The following is a 20,504-nucleotide window of genomic DNA, read 5'->3' as shown; positions in this document are numbered from 1 at the left end:
TGATATATTCTCTGATACTGATGCATAAAGTAGGTCATAGAAAAAAAATCCTGGCAAATAAAACAAGATTTTTGTTTTGCATTGCAACACTTGCAAGTCGGTTCCTGTGTTTAAAAGAGCTTAAATTTGCTTTTCAGGTGAGAATAAAGTTTAAGTGGCTATCTCCTGGAGTACATCCACATACTAACATACAGCATACAAAAAGGAACTCTGAGAGTGATCATTAGTGTACGCAGTCGACCTGTTGTTTTACCTATTCGTCTTCCAGATATGGATAGTCTCCTCATCCACATTGTTGTGTTTCAGCGCTTGCTCATCCAGGAAGTCAAAGAAATATTTGACAGCTGGTGGGACCACTGCCCCAGAGCACAGCACGCTGCGGAAGAAGTCATCCACAAACTGCTGCAGTGTTCCCTGAAAGGGGCCACAAATAATGTGAGACAGGGCAGAGACACAGAGCGCAGCCAGAAATACCAGAGGCACATCAATTTGCAAGGAGAGTATACAGTAGCTATTCAAGTTTTTACTGTGCATTTTCGGCTCTTTCCAAAATAGCTTTAACTTGGAAAAACCTTGGTTTGTAAAGCAGAATTTTACTGTTTAGTCAGTGTAACAGTGCCCTACTTACTGTAATAATTGCATAAATGTTTTTTTCTTGTACCTTTACAGAAAGGAGTCTTGTTAGATAGATCTCTGTAATGGCTTTGGTCATCGACTTGTCCTTTATGCTTCCTCGTTTAGATTTGGTCTCATCCAGTTCGTCTGTTGGCCTCACCAAGTGAAACACTTTATCATCTTCCAATAAAGCATTTCCTATTGGAGGAAAACACCGGTGTAAACTTTCTTTTGACGATTCTACTTCTTATTTATTCATGCACATGCTTACAGAAAACATTCAGACGATTAAAATAAAAACATGAGAGGGTGTGTCTACTGAATTTGAATGAGACTATCCTAGAAGAAATGCTAAACCATCAAATACTCTCAAATGTACATAAAAAAGCTGAAGATAAAAGGACATACTATTTCTGCATAATCTCAAAGCGTGTTATACATAAAACAACATGTATTAGCATGTTAATTGGTCGTGGGAATATGGACAAAAACCCTGGAGAAACAAAACAAAGGCAGGAACTCTCAAGTACACATTTCATCTGTGTCCTTCTGGGTTCAACACGTGTGTTTATGTGCACGGTATGCGTGTACTTAGAGATACGTACGCTCCTCATGGTTTTCCTGATTCTGGTCATAGTTCTGTTGCGTGTGCTGCACTTTGGACAAAACTAATGTGGCGTTATCCCGCACCTGGAATGTACAGTCAATCATTTTGTTAGATGACAACACACACAACAATGCAAACTTCACACACCTTTGAATTTAATAGCTACTGTGACTGTGGTCAGCAGTGCCTTTTAGCATCCAGATCTAATTCCTAATCAATGCGAATGAGCGGACACGAACAGTGAGTCTTTATTGGGATATTTACAGGCCATTTTCTTTGGCGTCAACCTATTATTGACCCCACAAATACTGTGATTAGCGCTACCCTGACACAGCCAATGAATCTATAGGAGCAGGTCTGTTGTCTAAGAACAACAGCGAGACAGCAGGTAGGATGAAAGAAACTCGAGCACCTTTAAAAGAGGCGGATTTAAGTGGCTGAAAAGCAGAACAGGTAGGGGATATTCGCGAGTGACCTTTATTTTCTGTGGATCAATACAGTGCCAAGAAGATTTAGTGGCATTCTGTCACCACTGAGAGCCAACAAGACCAAACAAAGAGAATGCTATGGGACTTGCAGGTAAGAAATTAAAATTTATAGGTGATAAAAACAAAAGTGAAGAATTTTATTATAGTGCTATTGCATAGCATATTCTTTGGGCCAACATTATCGTAAATGATCTATCTTGAACACCTATACACTCCATAAAAGTTAATGATGAAATCTTTAAGCAGCACTTTAAGGATAAAAGCTTTTTTTCTCTTAGCTTTTACATAGCTTAGTAGTTACTGGCATAGAAAGGAGAGTGAAAACTCTGATGGTTGTTGGACTTGAACTAAAGAGTCATATAAAAAGATAAAAGGAAGCTTCCAATGTTATCCTTGAGAACATATCGCACATTTACTTTCTCTTGCTATGGTATTTCATACATATTTTATAAAAAAGAAATCTTAATCTTGTATCCTCAGGTAGGGTCACATGTGAGCTGTTGCATGACTGTAATTTTATATGGTTTGACAAAACAACACATTACAATGTGGCTTTGTAAGCAGAAAGCTGTGTCCTTGCCATACATCATGCTATTTTTTTTATTGCAGAAAATACTTGGAAGGATGTAGGATTGCATAGAAAGACAGATAACCAAGAGAAGAGACTTCTAGTATGCAAAGAGACAAGTACGAGCAATTTATTTTTACCTAAAGGTAAGTTTAAATGCTTATATATAAATAAGTATTTATATGTATACTTATTTATACTGAGAGATTAGGTATAAATTGGTGGTAAAAAAGTAAGGTAAATAAACATTTTGTTATTGTGAAAAAAAGAAAGAAAATACATATAGAAACTACATATACATTACATTATACATTCGAACTGAATGCACATTAAATGGTCATTGATTTACATCAGATACTGAACCCCAGTCATTTGGTTTTGTAATTTCAATTCTTATTACTTCATAGTAAATTTTTGCAGTACTCACGTTGTAGTGTGCCAGAGTATTGATGCGTTTCCACCTGCCTTCTTTCTGGGAGGTCAAGTCCAGATCCGACAAAATCTGCCCCGTTGAGCCAGGGCGCCACTCTGTGATGAAGGCAGGATGAGACAGTTATTCAAAACGCAAGTTATCTCTGCTGTGGGAGTAAAACATTTCAAATAAAATACTTTTTTATATTAATTCAATTACTTTTATCCTGGGATGCAGCTGTCCTGTGGTTACACTGTAATAATGTGATCTTTAACGAATGCAGCTATCTGCTCAGTTATCTCTTGGGATTTAATGATGCATTTATTAAATTCGCCTGTTAGCTATATGGCTGAACTCGGGTGAAGAAGTCACATGTCAGTAGTTTCTGCATAATTGAAACATAATAGAAAGGTTTGCACCCAAACACATTCTGCATAACTGAGCCCACCATTTCATTTACAACTAAAACCAAATACAAGGCGGTTAGCCTGAAAAAAACAGATCTCTGCTTATCTAAAATGTATAAAGGAATGAGATCTACAGCGTGCGTGGGAATAAAAAAATGACTTTGAAGTTAGAAAATGTCTGTGGAGCTTTAGCCTTTCAAGTCACTCCCCAAGGTTTCTGATTACAGTAGTGAGCGTAGCTTTGTTTAGGGATGAACGATTTCTTCATGTTGCTGACAATGAATAAATTCTAAGCTAAGTTGGTTTCTTTTACTCCACAAACTGAAACAAAAAGCTGTTTTATTAAAATAATAAAATATACTGAATACATGTGAAATGAAATAATTATTCACCCTCTCAGATAACTCACTTCTCATTTAATTATGAATTAATTTCACTTAAGACTGAAATAACAGTTACATTATTTATCATTACTAGACGTTCCTGCTTTAGTTCATCTGCTTTTTTTTTTAGGTGGCCCTCATTTACTCACCCAGGGTGACGCTGTCGACTTTGGGCCGCTGGGAGTATGGCAGGTTCCTGTACACCTGCTCAATGATCTTCTCTTTCACCTGCGAGATGGTGTCACAGTTCAGCACCTTGACGGGCGTAACATCCGGCCCCTCGCCTTGAACCAGCACTTGCAAGGTCTGACAAACAGAATCGCACATTAATACCTCACGCTGATAACGTGCACCTACGTTAATAAAATACAAACATGCAGAAATATTCAAACATGGTCAGAGCACCCAGGCACCCACCCACGCCAAGTTCTATTTGGATGTTGTTGTCACAGCAACAGGGCTTTATAAGCACACAGGCACACACACACAGACACACATTGGTGACACCTGACAGGACTTTAGGCCAGCTAATGACCAAAGCTCAGCGGGAGCCAACTCTGACCCGCCTCGCCTCTCACATCCAATTCTGTTAGAAATAACTGACCATTCAACGCTTTCAAATGTGAGCCAGGGAATACACTCACAATGGCAACCCTATCAGCCCAGCTGCATATAAAGTGCATAAGAGTAGCACGCTGTAAATTTAAGCCAGTAGGAAGCAATGCATCTTCTTTTGAAATCTCTCAAGCGCTTTTTTTTCCTCCTCCCTGTGTAATTCAATCACAGAAAGCAATCCATCACAGAAGGAGACGTGTAACTCAGGCTAATTTGATAATTGTCCTCGACAACGCCATTACCCATGGGTCTTTTTATTTGTGCTGACTTTAACAAAAAACAGCTGGGTTCATATTAGCTTCCATTACCGAGACACAATATCAAAACGAGACACTCGGGCATTTCCTGACTCCTGAAAGCTGCCCAAATGGACGGAGAGCAGGTGCAGGCTGCGAGGTTGAGGGGAGGTTGTGGAGGTGGCTTGTACTCCATACTTGTTCCCACTTGTAGGACTTTAACCTAAGCCACACATTTCACTGCTACGCTGGAATGTGTTGGCTGTGTCGTTTCTGAGCTGAGAACATTGACACTAAAAATGGATGTCACACAAAAGCGGGCAGTCGCCTCAGGGCTTTTTTTTGTGGGGGGGGGGTTACCACGGCAACTGCACAGTGTGTATGTGTGCGTGTTTGTATTGCTCACCAGGCACAAAACACCATGCCATCTTGAAGCAGAGTGTGCAGTTTTTATGACGCTGAGTTTCTGAATTTCTATGACTGTTTGTGAGGGTTGCTCTGTGTGTGTTTGTGCATGTGTGTGTGTGAGAGTGAGTGAGTGTGTGTGCGTCGATCTCACCAGGACAGAGTACTCTACGTCGTCACCCAACAGGCCTGTGTCATTGAGGGTGTATTTGGCTTTCTTCACTCTGACATCCACGGGGCCTTTCTCAATCTGGTGCTTGATGGCTTTGAACAGTTTGTACAAGGGCTCGCCTGCAGAGTCCTGTTACACACACACACACACACACACACACACACACACACAGAGAGACAGAGGCACACAAATCCATTTAGCTTGACACAGCTGTTGTAAAGCAGCTAATTGTTGTGATTAGCAGCTTAAAAGTCAAATAAATTCGCACTTTCAACACAAGCACTAATGAAAGAAATGCAAAAATCCATAAAGCCCACAGTTTAATATTGAAGCATGCGATCATACTTTTTAAAAAAAATAACTGATAAAGTATATTCACTCTTAAAAAAATGTATTGAATAACATCTATATTTTTCAGACCACCAGTCTATACCATAAAGTTCACTGTAACACGGAACAGCTGCTAAAATCAAAACAAATCAGAGCTGCAACCATAAAATATTCAAATCAAATCAATCTTCTGTCAGTCACTGCATCATTTCCAGTGACCCAAAACTTGCATTACCTTCAAAAACTGGTAAAGACAGATTGACATCCAGTTACACAGCATCCGCTCCACCACTGTCTCTGACCTGAAAAACATATTTGTTGACTTATTTTTACTCTTATTATGAAAATAAAATGTATTATTTGGTGTAAAATACTGTATATCAAGAGACACGGCATGAAACAGACACCAGTATAAATAAAGGTATTGGGCCACACCTTTTAATCTTTGAATTCAGGTGTTTTCAGTTCCAATAAAATCAAGCCATGCAGTCATGTGTGTGAAAGAAAGAGCTCACTAAAATCAACCATGGTACTGTAAGAGCATTCCACCTTTTCAATAAGTCACTTCGTGAAATTTCTTCCCTCTTTCACATTGCATGCAGTAATAAATGATAATATTGTAAAGTGGAAGCATTTAGGAACCACAGCAACTTAGCCACAATGTGGCAGACCGGAGCAGGGCTGCTGACTGCTAAGGTGCACTGCTGACTCAATAACTGCAGAGTTCCAAAATTCCTCTGGCATTAACATCAGCAAACCCTGTGCACAGCGAGCTTCCTGGCAGGATTTCCATGGTTGAGCGCCTCCTGTAGCTGTATCATGTATGCAGCCCAGTACTTTTGTCTATATAGTGTTTGTTGATAAGGGGAAAGTCTACACTACAGAGCCTCTGAAGTTGCATAATGTGAGCTTATATATAGCGGTGTGGAAAAAGTGTTTGCCCCTTTCCTGCTTTCCTATTTTTTTTGTATGTTTGTCACACTAAAATGGTTCACACCACCAAACAAATTTAAATATTAGACAAACATAACACGAGCAAACACAAAATGCAGTTTCTAAATGAAGAGGTTTATTATTAAGGGGAAAGAATTCCTGGGGCTGTCTTGCTGCCTCGGGACTTGGAAGACTTGCTGTGGTAAATGGAACCCAGAATTCTGCTGTCCAGCAAAACATCCTGAAGGAGAATGTCCGGCCATCTGTTGGTGCCCTCAAGCCGAAGACAACTTGGGTTCTGCAGCAGGACAATGATCCAAAACACACCAGCAAGCCCACGTCTGAACGGCTTAAGAAAAACAAAATGAAGACTTTGGAGTGGCCTAGTCAACATCCTGACCTGAATCTGATTGAGATGCTGTGGCATGACCTTAACAAGGTTGGCCCAACCAGTTATTAGGTTTAGGGGGCAATCACTTTTTCACGCAGGGCCATGTAGAGGTTTGTTCCCCCCCCCAAAATTATAAACACCTTAATTTAGAAACTGAATTTTGTGTCTACTTGTGTTATGTTTTTTCTAGTATTTAATTTTGTTTAATGATGTGAAACATTTAAGTGCGACAAACGTATAAAAACTAGGAAATCAGGAAGGGGGCCAAGACTACTTCTTGGCCCCCTTCCTGATTTCCTAGTTTTAGCGCAATATGAAAAGGCCTTATGACATTTATCATTTATTTACAGAATAAATAAATGGTAAATGGTAAATGGACTGGTTCTTATATAGCGCTTTTCTACTCTTCTGAGCACTCAAAGCGCTTTACACAACTTGTGCATTCACCCATTCACACCCATTCGCACAAGCACATTTCTCTAGGTGCTTTTCTAGATAACATTCACACACATTCATACTCCGATGGATGCATCGGAGAGCAATTTGGGGTTAGTATCTTGCCCAAGGATATTTGGCATGCAGACTAGGGGAAGCCAGGAATCGAACCACCAACCTTCTGATCAGTAGATGACCTGCTCTACCACCTGAGCTACAGCCACCCCTAAATAAAGGCTTTGATAAACAGCATAGTATAAATAACTTAGATAACCATTATTATATTTTTAAATCATCTTGTGGGACTTTATGGGCCTCGAATTATATACAGCTTGTCAGTGTCAAGATATTTTTATTCAGAACTCATGTCATTGGTCACTTGACAGATATCCCATCAAAATGTCAACTATCCACTGGTGATGCTCGCTGATGCACATAGCATGCCTAATTAGATGTCTTGTATATAAGGAGGTCTGTTTTGGCACAATGGGCTAATCAGCATAATGAGCTTCTCCATTGGGGGATAATTAAGATGTGTACTTGCATAACAGTCAGTCACAGCGTGCCTAGGCACAGGGAATAGTTCAGATCACAAAATTGCCCCTCAGAAACGATAAGCAACTGTGCCGACAGACAAGTGTGTCCTGCTGAGGGAGGGGAAGCAGCAGTCAATGGATCACTTGACCTTGACATGATCATTAAAAAGATCAAAGAACACCAAAATCTGGAAGCTTCGTTTCTTAAGGCTATTTACTTCAATGAGATTAATAAGCTGAATGTTTATGGACTCAAATTTTACAAAGAAATTCTAAAATTTTGCCCAGGAAGAATATAGCGAACGATTACTATTAAAACGATCAAATCAGTGACAAAAAATAACTCACCAGTATTTGGTCAGTTTTTAAAAATACTAATTATTGTTAGCAAAACAATAATTACTTATAATTTCACACCAACCCAAATTTTACAACCAGTCTCCACTTAACTGGAAAGTCAAACTAATAAAATAGGATTTGGGTTAGGGTTACGCTGGCTCAAGCACTGAAGCTGATCTTTTAGTTACAATCAGCAGGGATAAGAAGGTGATGATGACAAAGACGAGATGAAAGAAAATTGTCCAGCACATTTTACTTGGATTCCAATGAGGAAAAACAAAAAAGAGAGGAAAAAACAGAAGGATGAGCAGATGGAGGAAGACTGGAATAGATGGAGCAGCAGTCTGGCTCTTGATAATGGACTACAGTAAGTCTTTACAAAATTCAACAGAAAACATGGAAACAGAATGAAACAGTCCGCTGCATTCTGAACTGAATCCCAGTCCGCATCAACTGGTTCATATCAGTGCCAGAGTTGAGCGACTCTGATTCAAAACTGCAGAAGGAGGACATTTTACAATCTCAGAGCAATTACTGCTAAACAAATCTAAGAGTCCAGCCAGAAGAGTGGCGCCGAGAGGCTAGACTGAGGCAGCAGCACACAGAGCTAAGTAGGTTAGCATGCAAAAAGCAGGTATTTACTGTTACAGTTTTGACCTAAATAACAAATTTGACTAAGGTAACTACAATTAATCTAGAAAGAGGATATGAATGTTTGCACCAGATTTCAAGGCGATGAATGGGAAGCAAGCGCCAAAACATTCTGGATTCATGCTATGTAAAAATGTTGTGCTAATTAAGCCTGAAAGCAATACACGAGAACCATTAAGAAGCAACAGAGAGTTGGTCCACACTCACCTGCGCAGCATTAGTTTGGGGTTCTTGCTGTTGACATATTCCTCCATCAGCTCCAACAACAGTGTTCTCATAATGTCGGTGTAATATTCCAGCTTCCCATGCAGAGCTACTGTTAACAGGGAGGCAAAGTAAACCTTGGCCCTGGCGTTAAAGTCATGACTGCGCTCCAGGGTACGGATAAACTGCAAAAACACAAATATCACACACACACGCGCACACACACACACAGAAACAGGAGGCAAATGATGAGGTGAATTAATCATCGTAAAGAAGCACACACAGAAGCAAATCCAACATAATATGCTTTTAAATTATCAAAAGACCAATGCTAGTGAAAATTATAATTATCAAGGTAAATTTAGTTCTGCCCTGTAAAATACTGTGGCTTAGAAATGATACCAATTAGTGGAAGAGGAATCACCCCACAAGTGCAGTTAGCACCTCAGAGGCTGTTTCTGTGCCAGCAATACTGGATTAACAGGAATCTTCACACGTCTCCCTCTGCTATGTCCTCTGCCTCTCGCTTGTATTACTGTAGATATGCCGCAAAACTGTAACACACTACCGTGCTCAATTCAAAGGAAGGGGGCGGCTTAAAGTTAGAATAGATCCTTAATCTGTGAGGTCTTCAGCCCGTTTTAAAAACACCATCAATATAGTAGTCAAAGGAGCTTGCAAAGAAAGGCGTCTGGACTTCTTTAAGTTACTTGAAGACGTTTCACCTCTCATCCGAGAAGCTTCTTCAGTTCTAAGGTCAAATGGTGGAGAGTCCCAGATATAAACCTAGTGGGAGTTTCCCCCCACAGAGGGACAAAAGGACCCCCTGATGATCCTCTAATCGCCTGAGCCAAGGTGTGAAACTGGGTGTGGGTCCCAATCAGCCAGAGTTTCGGGTAAGCTCTTTGTGAAACCTGGCCCCACCTTATCATGCGAATTCCTGAGGTCAGATGGCCCAGGATGTGAGTGGGTGTTAAGGCGTCTGGGAAGGGATCTCAAAACTGGATTATAGATAGCAGAGAGTTGGTGTCGTAAACCACCGCCTCTGTTCAAAGATGGTCGCTCACAGTGGACGTAAATGGCTTCTTTCACTCCTCTTTCAAACCATCTGTCTTCTCTGTCCAAAATGTGAACATTGGCATCCTCGAAAGAGTGACCTTTATCCTTAAGATGCAGATGGACAGCTGAGTCTTGTCCTGTGGAAGTGGCTCTTCTGTGTTGTGCCATGCGCTTGTGAAGTGGCTGTTTGGTCTCTCCAATGTAGAGGTCTGGGCATTCCTCCCTGCACTGTACGGCATACACCATATTGTTAAGTCTGTGTTTTGGTGTTTTGTCTTTCGGGTGAACCAGTTTTTGTCTGAGTGTGTTGCTAGGTCTGAAATGCACCGGGATGTCATGCTTGGAGAAAACCCTTTTGAGTTTTTCTGATACACCGGCTACATAGGGGATGACAATGTTGTTGCGTCTGTCCTTCTTATCCTCCCTCACTGGTGTCTGATCTTCTTTTCTGTGCCTCTTTGCTGACTCGTCCTTTGTGTCTTCCCTGGTGAACTTGATGTTTTTATCCACAGCGTTAATGTGCGCAGTGAAGGATTCCACTTCTTGTGTCTTGATTTTGACCCAGGTGTCGTCTACATATCTGTACCAGTGGCTGGGTACTCTTCCTTTGAAAGAGCCAAGAGCCTTCCTTTCCACTTCCTCCATGTAAAGGTTGGCTACAATAGGTGACACGGGGGAGCCCATGGCACAGCCATGTTTTTGTCTGTAAAAGCCTTCGTTGTATTTGAAATATGTAGTGGTGAGGCAGAGGTCTAACAGTGTGCAGATCTGATCGGGTGTGAAGTTGGTCCTGTCCTCCAAGGAGCTGTCTTCTTGTAGTCGTTTTCTGACAGTCTCCACTGCCTCCGTGGTGGGTATGCAAGTGAAGAGAGAGACTACATCAAAGGACACCATGGTTTCATCTGGATCAAGGGTAAGTTTCTGGACCTTGTCAGTGAAGTCGGTGGAGTTCTTGATGTGGTGTGGGGTGTTCCCCACGAGAGGAGCAAGGATGGTAGCAAGGTGTTTTGCAATGTTATAAGTGGCTGAGTTTATGCTACTGACTATGGGTCTGAGTGGGACAGCTTCCTTGTGGATTTTAGGAAGTCCGTCAATGCAGGGTATGGCATCCCCTGGGTAAAGGCGGTGATATGTAAGGCGGTCAATGATTTTGTCCTTTTCAAAGTCTTGAAGGCAAGCTATAACTTTCTTTTTGTAGCTGCTTGTGGGGTCTCGCTTTAAGGCTTCGTAGGTATTGTTGTCACTGAGGAGAGTGATCTTTGTGTGGTAATCTGTAGTGTTTAGGACCACGGTGCATCTTCCCTTATCAGCTGGTAAAACAGTGATGTTGTGGTCTTTGCTCAGGGAAGCGACGGCCTTCTTTTCCTGTATTGTGAGGTTGGACGGAGGGACTTTGGCACTGGAGAGGGTGGCTGAGACTTTCATCCTGATTTGCTCTGCTTCTGTCTGTGATAATTTATTAATCCGTATGGCAGATTCTGTGGCTGTGATGAGGTCCACTATGGGCAACTGTTGTGGAGAAATGGCAAAATTGAGTCCTTTGGCTAATACTCTCTTTTCAGGTTCAGTGAGATTCCTGTCTGAAAAGTTCTTAACCCATTTCTCCTCACTGTCTTCAGGTGTGTTTTCTTCTCTGGGTTGTGTAGGTTCCGAATGAGGAGTGTGTGTTTTTGAAAGCAAGATGTGAAATTTCCTGCGTTGTCTTTCTTTTCCTTTAGAGTGTTGGGACCGCTGAGCCTTGTCCACAAACTTGTAAACCTCTACTAAGATTGGAGAGGGTAGAAGGGTTTCCAGTTCCCACAGAGCCTGGCTGATCTTGATCTGGAGGGCATCTATAGTGAAATGGACCTGTCTTATCCTTTCACTTAAAAGGTGATTTTGTGCTCTCTGTAGAATCAAGTCTGCTCTGTATCCCCTGACAGTGGATCCAAGGCGCAGGCTCTTAGGAACAACTCTGCTTTGTCTACATCTTAGGTTAAAACGGAGATGGTTCCTATAATCCGCTAGTTTCCTTGATTCCCTTTCATACTCCCGCACCAGTTGAAGGGTGTTCCTCCCAAAATGTACGGCAATATGTCTGCGAAGGTTCTCAGTCATCCAGGTCATTGTAGTCAAAGGAGCTTGCAAAGAAAAGCGTCTGGACTTCTTTAAGTTACTTGAAGACCTTTCACCTCTCATCCGAGAAGCTTCTTCAGGATAGGAAGGTAGGATAAGAAGGACAGACGCAACAACATTGTCATCCCCTATGTAGCCGGTGTATCAGAAAAACTCAGGAGGGTTTTCTCCAAGCACGACATCCCGGTGTACTTCAGACCCAGCAACACACTCAGACAAAAACTGGTTCACCCGAAAGACAAAACACCAAAACACAGACTTAACAATGTGGTGTACGCTGTACAGTGCAGCGAGGAATGCCCAGACCTCTACATTGGAGAGACCAAACAGCCACTTCACAAGCGCATGGCACAACACAGAAGAGCCACTTCCACAGGACAAGACTCAGCTGTCCATCTGCATCTTAAGGATAAAGGTCACTCTTTCGAGGATGCCAATGTTCACACTTTGGACAGAGAGAACAGATGGTTTGAAAGAGGAGTGAAAGAAGCCATCTATGTCCACTGTGAGCGACCATCTTTGAACAGAGGCGGTGGTTTACGACACCAACTCTCTGCCATCTATAATCCAGTTTTGAGATCCCTTCCCAGACGCCTTAACGCCCACTCACATCCTGGGCCATCTGACCTCAGGAATTCGCATGATAAGGTGGGGCCAGGTTTCACAATGAACTCACCCGAAACTCTGGCTGATTGGGACCCACACCCAGTTTCACACCTTGGCTCAGGCGATTAGAGGATCATCAGGGGGTCCTTTTGTCCCTCTGTGGGGGGAAACTCCCACTAGGTTTATATCTGGGACTCTCCACCATTTGACCTTAGAACTGAAGAAGCTTCTCGGATGAGAGGTGAAACGTCTTCAAGTAACTTAAAGAAGTCCAGACGCTTTTCTTTGCAAGCTCCTTTGACTACGATGACCTGGATGACTGAGAACCTTCACAGACATCAATATAGTATCATACAAACATTTAGCTCAGTAGCTCAAGGTAATGGCTGGATCTGACCTTTTTTTCAAATAAACAAAAACAAAAAACCCCACACACATATTATCAGAAATACTAGTGAAAAAGAAAACCTCCACTGCATTTATCCTGCTGCCTTTCAAGATTATTTTTTCCCGTCCTATTACCACAGCCACCTCGTGACTCCTTGTGCCACAAACCTCCACTGTCGTCTAAATACATATAAAAGCGCTGTATTGGTGCATTCAGTGATTTACCTCTTTCATTACACAAGGCCACTTTAGTTCATTCAGAAACAACTCCACAACTACATTTGTGATTTTCTCAGTAAATCAGCTTATGCCTAGAGAGTTTATGCAGTGGTGCAAATCTGGCAAGCTCAGAGGAAATTGTTGCAATGCTGCCACTTTTGCAAGTCAACTCCATTTATGGTATACAGTATGCTACATCTCATGAATTAATAGGCCAATCTTTATATCTGTCTGTCTGTTCTTCACCCTTCTCGACATCTGTTCACCCACTGTGCTTGAAACTTGATGCATGAGGACTCTGGTATTGATGGTGCTCTGATGGGTTTGGATTCACTTGGATGAGCAGTTGAAATAATGCAGTTTAGAAATAAGCCTCCAGTGACTGACATTTATATAACATATGAAGTAACATTAGTGATTACGTGTCTAAATTTAGACTGACTGATGTTTCATAAGAGTCTAAATCTGTGCAAGCTGCAAGCTGAGAGTCTTTACTGTGAGCTAAATGTTAAAGTCATAATGCCAGAATGATCCAAGCTGCATGATATTTAGCAGGTATAATAGTCTCACATTACTATCATCTCATGTAATGTTAATTAGCATTTGCCATTTAGCACTAAAAACAAACTACAGCTGAGGTTGATAGGAATGTCAATATTTTTTAAGTACTTCTTATTGTGTTAGCCCAAATTAGTTGAAATATTCTTTCTGAGCTGACTGTAGTTCAAGAGGAAAAGTCACTGGAACACCCAAGTTTTTCCAAATTATCCTGTGGGGTACAGTAATGTCTGTGCAGTCTCTCAAGCAACCGGCATCATTTCACTCAGAGAAGCAAACCCCAGACTGCTGGTGGTATTATTAGAGAAGTTAGAGGGATCACCAAAGCCATCCATCATCCAAGAATCATAAATGTCTTTGTAAAGCTTGATAGTGATCTATTTGAAGTGTACCAACTGACTCTGACATCCTCAGAGTCCTGGTGCCAGTGAAGCTAAAAAGAAGGCTTTGAAAATCTAGATGTATCCAGCATGTTCAGTGTTTGGTGGTTTGATTTTGCACAGTTTTAAAGGATTGCAAACTCTCTGTAAGCAGGCATTATCGAGCTCACAGCTGACAATTTGATGATGCGTGTGCAGTATAATTACATTAATGAGGAATGTCTTGGAGTTCAGGAGGTTGGAGAACTGGTTGAGAGACTGAATCACGGTGGCCTTGCGAGCCTCTGGTATGTCTAGCTTCCCTGTGATCATCACATCATTGGCGCCGTCCTTAGAGGGCAGGAAGAAGACTCGGTCTGTGTACGTCTTGTAGTCCAGGAAAGGGATTCGTCCCTCATTCAGGTCATTGGTGTGGTCCTCCATCTCAATCATTAGGTCTGCAAAAAAGAAACAAAAAGCACCACATGGTTTCTTTTTAATAAGCAACTCTTGTCACTTTCACACTGTTCGTCTGTCTCAATGATGATGCTGCAAGAGGCAGAAAATGGAGAGCATTGCCAGGAAAATGATTTCAACAGTGAAATATTGTTTTCTATTAATGTTACTGCAAAACTGCTTCTAATAATGATGATAAGATGACATTGAGTGGGAGAATTTATGCATTTAATCAGAGCTATGAACCAATTCATTACTTTACAGCTTCTTAGAAACACGGATCCTTAGAGGGACATTAGCAATATTGTGACGCTTCTGCACAGCTGCACAGCTTATACCTGTGAATTCCTTCTTGCAGCGGTCTCGTACACTCTCCTCCAGGTTCTCAAGCTGGTGTTTCACCTTCTCATACTCCCTCTCTGCCTGCTGACTCTTCCTCCTGAAAATATTAAACACGCACACACAAAGAAAACGCATCATGAAAATAAGGTCAAACAGATGAATGTTAACTTGTTGCAAAGAGGTTCTTTTCTTTTGGCCACTAACTTAGCTGCAAAGTATCTATTAGTTCTTATTACGCAGTCGCTGTTGGTGTGCTCCTAATAATTTCTTATGAATATGAACATATTTCTTGCAACAGACACGTAAACAAACAAAGTCGTTTTTTAAAAAAAACAAACAAACTAGCAAACACAATGCAGAAAAAGCTGGGACTGACTGGAGAAGTACCTATACTCTTAAAAAAAGCCACAATCAATTGTGTGCTCCTGCTGCACAAAGTTAACCTAAAATAGCTCAATTCACCTGTAGCAGTAGACAGAGATAGTGATGATGAGCAGCATGGGCACAATGACAGCAGGGATGATGATGTAGAGCGGGAAATCATTCTTCTTCTCGTATTGCACCGAGTCGACCACCCACTCCCCTTTCCCAAACTTGATCTGTAGAAAGAAAAAATCTTATTATTTGCACAAGCTCTCCACATTTTAGCCAAAGTCAAAAGCAAAGACCGGACGATACCGGGGAGGAAGTAGAGAGATTAAATCTAAATGTGAATAGTTTAGATTCCAACCGTCAACTCGGCTAAAGCAGCTCTAGGACCTTAAAAGTATTTTTAAAGTATGTATGTTCAGGTTGGTAGGGTTGCATAAAGAGGATAATTACATAAATGTACCAAGTCTCACACTTTATCAACAGCAGCAGATACCAATATAGAAAAAGCTGGATTATAGTCTAGCGGTGTCACTTCTTTATGCAGCCGCTGACATATAACAATAAGAATTACCCAGGGAGAGGTATGGTATTCATCATAGTTGTGGCTTACCTATAATTACAGGCAATTATAGAGCCTGTAGCTACATGAAAATTGTTCAACCGGTGGAAAAAAAAATTGGATCTCAAATTGTATAGACGATATGCCGGGAGAAGAACAGTAAAGGTTCATGATGCATGCATGCTCTCATCTTCAAGTCTGTGTATGGATCTGCAATGGTCCATTTACTCAAGTACTTTGCTGAAGTACACAGTTGAGGTACATGTACAAGGATAAAGACCATGGGCACGAAAGATTTCTTTGCTCAGTTTTAATGCTGTATTTTATTCCACTATCCATTAATCTAATAGCCTGAGTAGTACCCAGTGTCCTCTGCCTTCATTCGTATTATTTCCTTATTTATTACAAACCAAACAATATACCCTAGTAATTTGTCTATGATTCAAATGAATGGCTAAAAAGAAGCTTGCTTGTGTGTAACGCATGACATATAGCAGTATAATTATAATAAACGATTACATAAGGAGCCTTTATCCATTACAGACCATTATTTTGAGTACTTAAAGTTCATTCTTGAGATATCTTTAAAACTTTAACATACTAAGATTTTGAGGCGAGTGCTTTTATTTATGAAGCAGGGATCTTACAGTGTTGCATTAAAACGTTCACTGAAATAAGTGATCATCAGTCAGGACTCATCTGTTAGTGTGCTCTGACCATTAGCTCCAGATCCTCTGATCCCGTCTCTCTGTGCTGATGTTTGGAGCGAGTACGAGCACCAGGCGTGGTGGAAGGTGGTTCCAAGAACAGCTTATCATCCTGAAGGGTGTTGACCACACACTGAACGTCACCTACGAAGGCTTGTGCTTCTTTAGTTGTCATCGCTTTGGAGAATCCCCGACCCTGCAGGGGGAAGAGTGAATGCGAGGCTCTAAGGGCAGTGACTGAAGTACATGGGGGAGAAATTAATTAGACAGATCCTACGATGAGCACTGAAAACATTATCGGCAGCATTTTATGAGTAATGGGTGGGAAGTGTGCTGTACGACAGCTCCTCACTGCTCCAATATGAGCTAAAAGTAATTAAAAAGATAAAGATTGGAGTTATTGTAAGCACCTCACTCTCAGTAATTTCTTGAGATTTTGCAGCACACTTGTAGATCTACAGACATTTAATTATTCTAATGTCGGCTGGAAGAAGGTGAAACCAGCTTAAGTTAATCAGTGCCTGAGTAACTGAAAAGGTTTTACACGTTTTGCATATGACTTTCCACACAAGTGCGTTTACCAACAGAAACTTTGAGGTGGTACACTCTGGGAGCTCAAAACAGCCATAAAAATAAGCTATAAGAAAAATCGATTCATTTTCTGGCTCAGGCTTCTCAGTCGTTTTTGTTTGTTGCATATCTTTGCCTTTTGTGACAATGCTCTATTGCACTTGTCAAACAAAACAAGCAATGTGAAAGTGTCACCTTGGACTTTTTAAAAAGAAGTGGCACCCTTGAGAGGTAAAAATAATGCTACAAAACACGTGAGAAAATAAATCCATGATGATGAAAAGATTCAAAGTGAAAGAAACCGGGGTTTTATTTACTAGCTCATCTACGTACTGTCTGATATCGAGTGCACAAAGTGTCAGATTAGCTATCGTAAAGATGAACATTCGTTATACTGTGGCTAAAACAAGAATGTGTACTCGTGGGTAGACTTGGAGGGCTTTTCAACCATTTGGCTTAACACTACTTAAAACAAAGCTTTGTTTAATTGGGGCCCCTGTCCAAAAAACACTGCATGATTTCAGATAAGTGTTACGAAACTACTTTTTGTGTAAACACTTGCATGTGCGTTTTCTGGTGTTAATCTTTTTGTGACCCTGCAGTGTTTGTCATAAAACAGTTTTACAGCATTACACTAAAAGCGTGTTTATTATATCATAAAATGAACATTATGACAAAAAAATAATTGTTCATTATCTGAAAGCTGCTTTTTAAAAAAAATCTTTTTTACTTCCAAGCCAAAGCGTTCACTGAGCTCAAATGACAAATGTGCAGCAAATGCAACTCAGCATCTTTTCCATTTTTATCCTCAAGTCAGATAATAAGACAGTCTGTCTTAATTAGGACACACAGCAGACACCGACTCTTCAGGAAAAAAAAAGGGAAAACGTAGTACTGCAACTGCATTAAAGTGACCTCGTGGCTGTACTCACAGTAACGATAATCATGCTGTTCGCAGTGATGATCTTGTTTTGTAGATTATTGAAGCTGGGGTTAGGGTGGTAGTGAAAGGGCTTCAGCTCCTTCTCCCAGTTGTCCAGCTTGATGACTGTTTTCAAGTGCTGGTTTGAGGAGCCGTTTACTGTTGGAGACTGAAACTGGATGACTGTGTCGTTCTTCTCATGGGCAAGCTGAGTTGGATAGAAGGACAGTAAAACGTTTTACAAATACAAGCATGACAAAAAATGCAGGAAATTACAGCATGGAAAATATGGAGCAGCACTAAAAATAATAATGCAAACACTGGGCGTTACTGGAGTGAATATAATACATGGTAATAGACTGTGGGGGGGAAGAAAAAGCTTGTTTTGGTACAATGGGGAAGGTAAAATGATGTGCGTCTTTTCAGTCATTCTATTAAAATCTCAATCTTCAATCATAGAATGAGGCCTCTGACGAACCATAACTCACACTGAGTCACTCCTCCACTGCCTTTCTATGCTTGTTTGTGATTAACTGGACTGATGGTGATATTTCTGTCACTCTCATTGTTTCGACAGTACATGCATGACAGCTAAACTCCACGGTTCTACAAGTAGGTAAAGTTTTCCAACAGAACAAAGCAAAGTCGTCAAAATGTCATCATTAATACATAACAGAAAGACTGAGAACACACATTTTAAGTTTTCAGACATAATAGTAATTCCTATGTTTTGGTATCTAGTGTGCAGTGTAACAATGTCGAATATCCTGTGATTGGGACTCACCCCGTTTCTAAACATGTCAATAGCTGGTTAGGAAACATCTGGACTCTAGACTGTAATTAGGGTGTCATTGTAAATTCACATGCTCTAAGTCAAATGTTAATTTTAAGACAAGTGCCAAACTTCAGAAAATAAGGCTAATAATTAAGTTAATAAAAGGTGTTAATTTGATATTTGTTATTTTCTCTGAAATATTTTGTCTTTTAAAAAGTGATTCATACAGGGCTAAAATTGGTTTAGAAGTAGAATACAATAGAAATACGTGTAAAACTACCAATTTTAGACACACTCACAGTTTTCCGCAGGGACCAGGTTCTCTAATGCTTATTGTGAGCAGCTGAAAGAAGAAGCACGTCACAGAAGTCTCTGGCATAATATCAAAACCGGAATTTCTTCAAATTCTCCCCTTCACCTTTTAAAAATCTTGCAAATTGCCCACATGAAGGCATTTTGAATGTATATTTACACTCACTACTATAACATGCCAAATCTCTGTCCGTATACTCCTCCTACACAATCAGGATTCGGCATCCACATGTGGCACACAGGTACATGTTATCTAGATTAGATCTGACAACATTATGTTGCCTAGCAGCCACCTACAATCAGACTGCAAATGACCAACTTTTTGCATATATGCAAATATAAAACTTCACAAAAGCATTGTATCATTTTCATTTGACAGCAGTAGCATCTAATTTGCATCCACTTAATTTGACTATTATGGCATCTATTATGACAACATTACATTGCCTGGAAACTACCTGACCTGAACTACAATTACATTTATATAGTGGAGGAAAACTAAAGAACTCCAGGGGACCCACAAAAATATTTACTCTATTTAGACACTGTATCAAAAATTTAATGTTGGATAAATCACTGCATTAATGTACCTGAAACAATGAGATCTGAAGGTATGTGAATTAGTCCAGTCTTCAAAATAACTTTTGAATGTTATTAACATTTATGAAATCCTCTTTTATTATATAGATTTCTATTTGATGGAACAAATATAAATCCATACCCATCGTTCACTACACATTTAACATCGTGGGAAGGTGTCTGGCTGATTGTAGCACACTTTTGTTTTTTAGACAATGGAGGCCCCCATAATCATACATACACGTAAATGCATTTTGCTGTATATAAACATTAAATCAGTCCCATATTTATCTTCTAGATAAACAAGTTCTACCACCCCCTTTTTAAAATAACTTTTCTCAGTGTGATTAGGTACATCACTTTGCCAACAGCACAAACAATACTGTACCATAGGTATATGCTGGAACTTTAAAATGATCCATCCATTAAAAAGTTATTTTTGTTGGCTCCATTAGGTGTGCAACAGTCACATTTGGTATAAGTAAACATTTCGTAGCAACTATTTAGTAGGATTTTCTGCGGTCCAATCAACTCCGATTTAGAAGTCTATAAAAATCCATCTAGGTTGTAACTACAAACATATGCTGCACAGACTCAAGGACTCTCAGGAAGTTTAAAATCCAAAATAAGAACTAGTTGGTCTTTACAGAGAATAAAACCACACACAATAAATAAAGTTCAGGTCAGCAAGTTGACCTAGTAATCTACATGTTTTTAATATATGCCAGCAGCCATAATGGGTCCTCATATTTGGGTCTAGCTCAGAGATGGACTTAAACCAAGAGAAGCTTGCGAGGCTGACCAATCAAGGTATTTGAGATAACACTTTACATCCACTGCTAGTTTGTGGCAGCCAGAAAATTATTTTCAAGCCTTTTCT

The 20,504-nt window shown here is 40.4% G+C and overlaps 1 protein-coding gene across 1 annotated transcript in view; it reads right to left on the bottom strand.

Annotated features, from left to right (window-relative positions):
* Nucleotides 1-20,504, bottom strand: part of LOC146515219 (plexin-B2-like) — a 51,305-nt gene that overhangs the window by 7,810 nt on the left and 22,991 nt on the right. The window contains exons 18-30 of the mRNA XM_085169009.1: nucleotides 17,969-18,166; nucleotides 16,477-16,662; nucleotides 15,291-15,427; nucleotides 14,825-14,925; nucleotides 14,259-14,488; nucleotides 8,731-8,912; nucleotides 5,474-5,540; nucleotides 4,891-5,037; nucleotides 3,630-3,786; nucleotides 2,706-2,806; nucleotides 1,221-1,305; nucleotides 662-813; nucleotides 254-414 (exon numbers count right to left, since the gene is read on the bottom strand). Of these exons, the coding sequence (XP_085025135.1) occupies nucleotides 254-414; nucleotides 662-813; nucleotides 1,221-1,305; nucleotides 2,706-2,806; nucleotides 3,630-3,786; nucleotides 4,891-5,037; nucleotides 5,474-5,540; nucleotides 8,731-8,912; nucleotides 14,259-14,488; nucleotides 14,825-14,925; nucleotides 15,291-15,427; nucleotides 16,477-16,662; nucleotides 17,969-18,166 (1,904 nt within the window). The remainder of the gene's footprint in view (nucleotides 1-253; nucleotides 415-661; nucleotides 814-1,220; nucleotides 1,306-2,705; nucleotides 2,807-3,629; nucleotides 3,787-4,890; nucleotides 5,038-5,473; nucleotides 5,541-8,730; nucleotides 8,913-14,258; nucleotides 14,489-14,824; nucleotides 14,926-15,290; nucleotides 15,428-16,476; nucleotides 16,663-17,968; nucleotides 18,167-20,504) is intronic.

The sequence above is a fragment of the Neolamprologus multifasciatus genome, chromosome 7 (assembly GCF_963576455.1).
Source record: "Neolamprologus multifasciatus chromosome 7, fNeoMul1.2, whole genome shotgun sequence".
In the NCBI taxonomy this organism is placed as follows: domain Eukaryota; kingdom Metazoa; phylum Chordata; class Actinopteri; order Cichliformes; family Cichlidae; genus Neolamprologus; species Neolamprologus multifasciatus.
The sequence above is the reverse complement of the archived record's forward strand: the minus strand, read 5'-3'. Positions and strand labels throughout refer to the sequence as shown.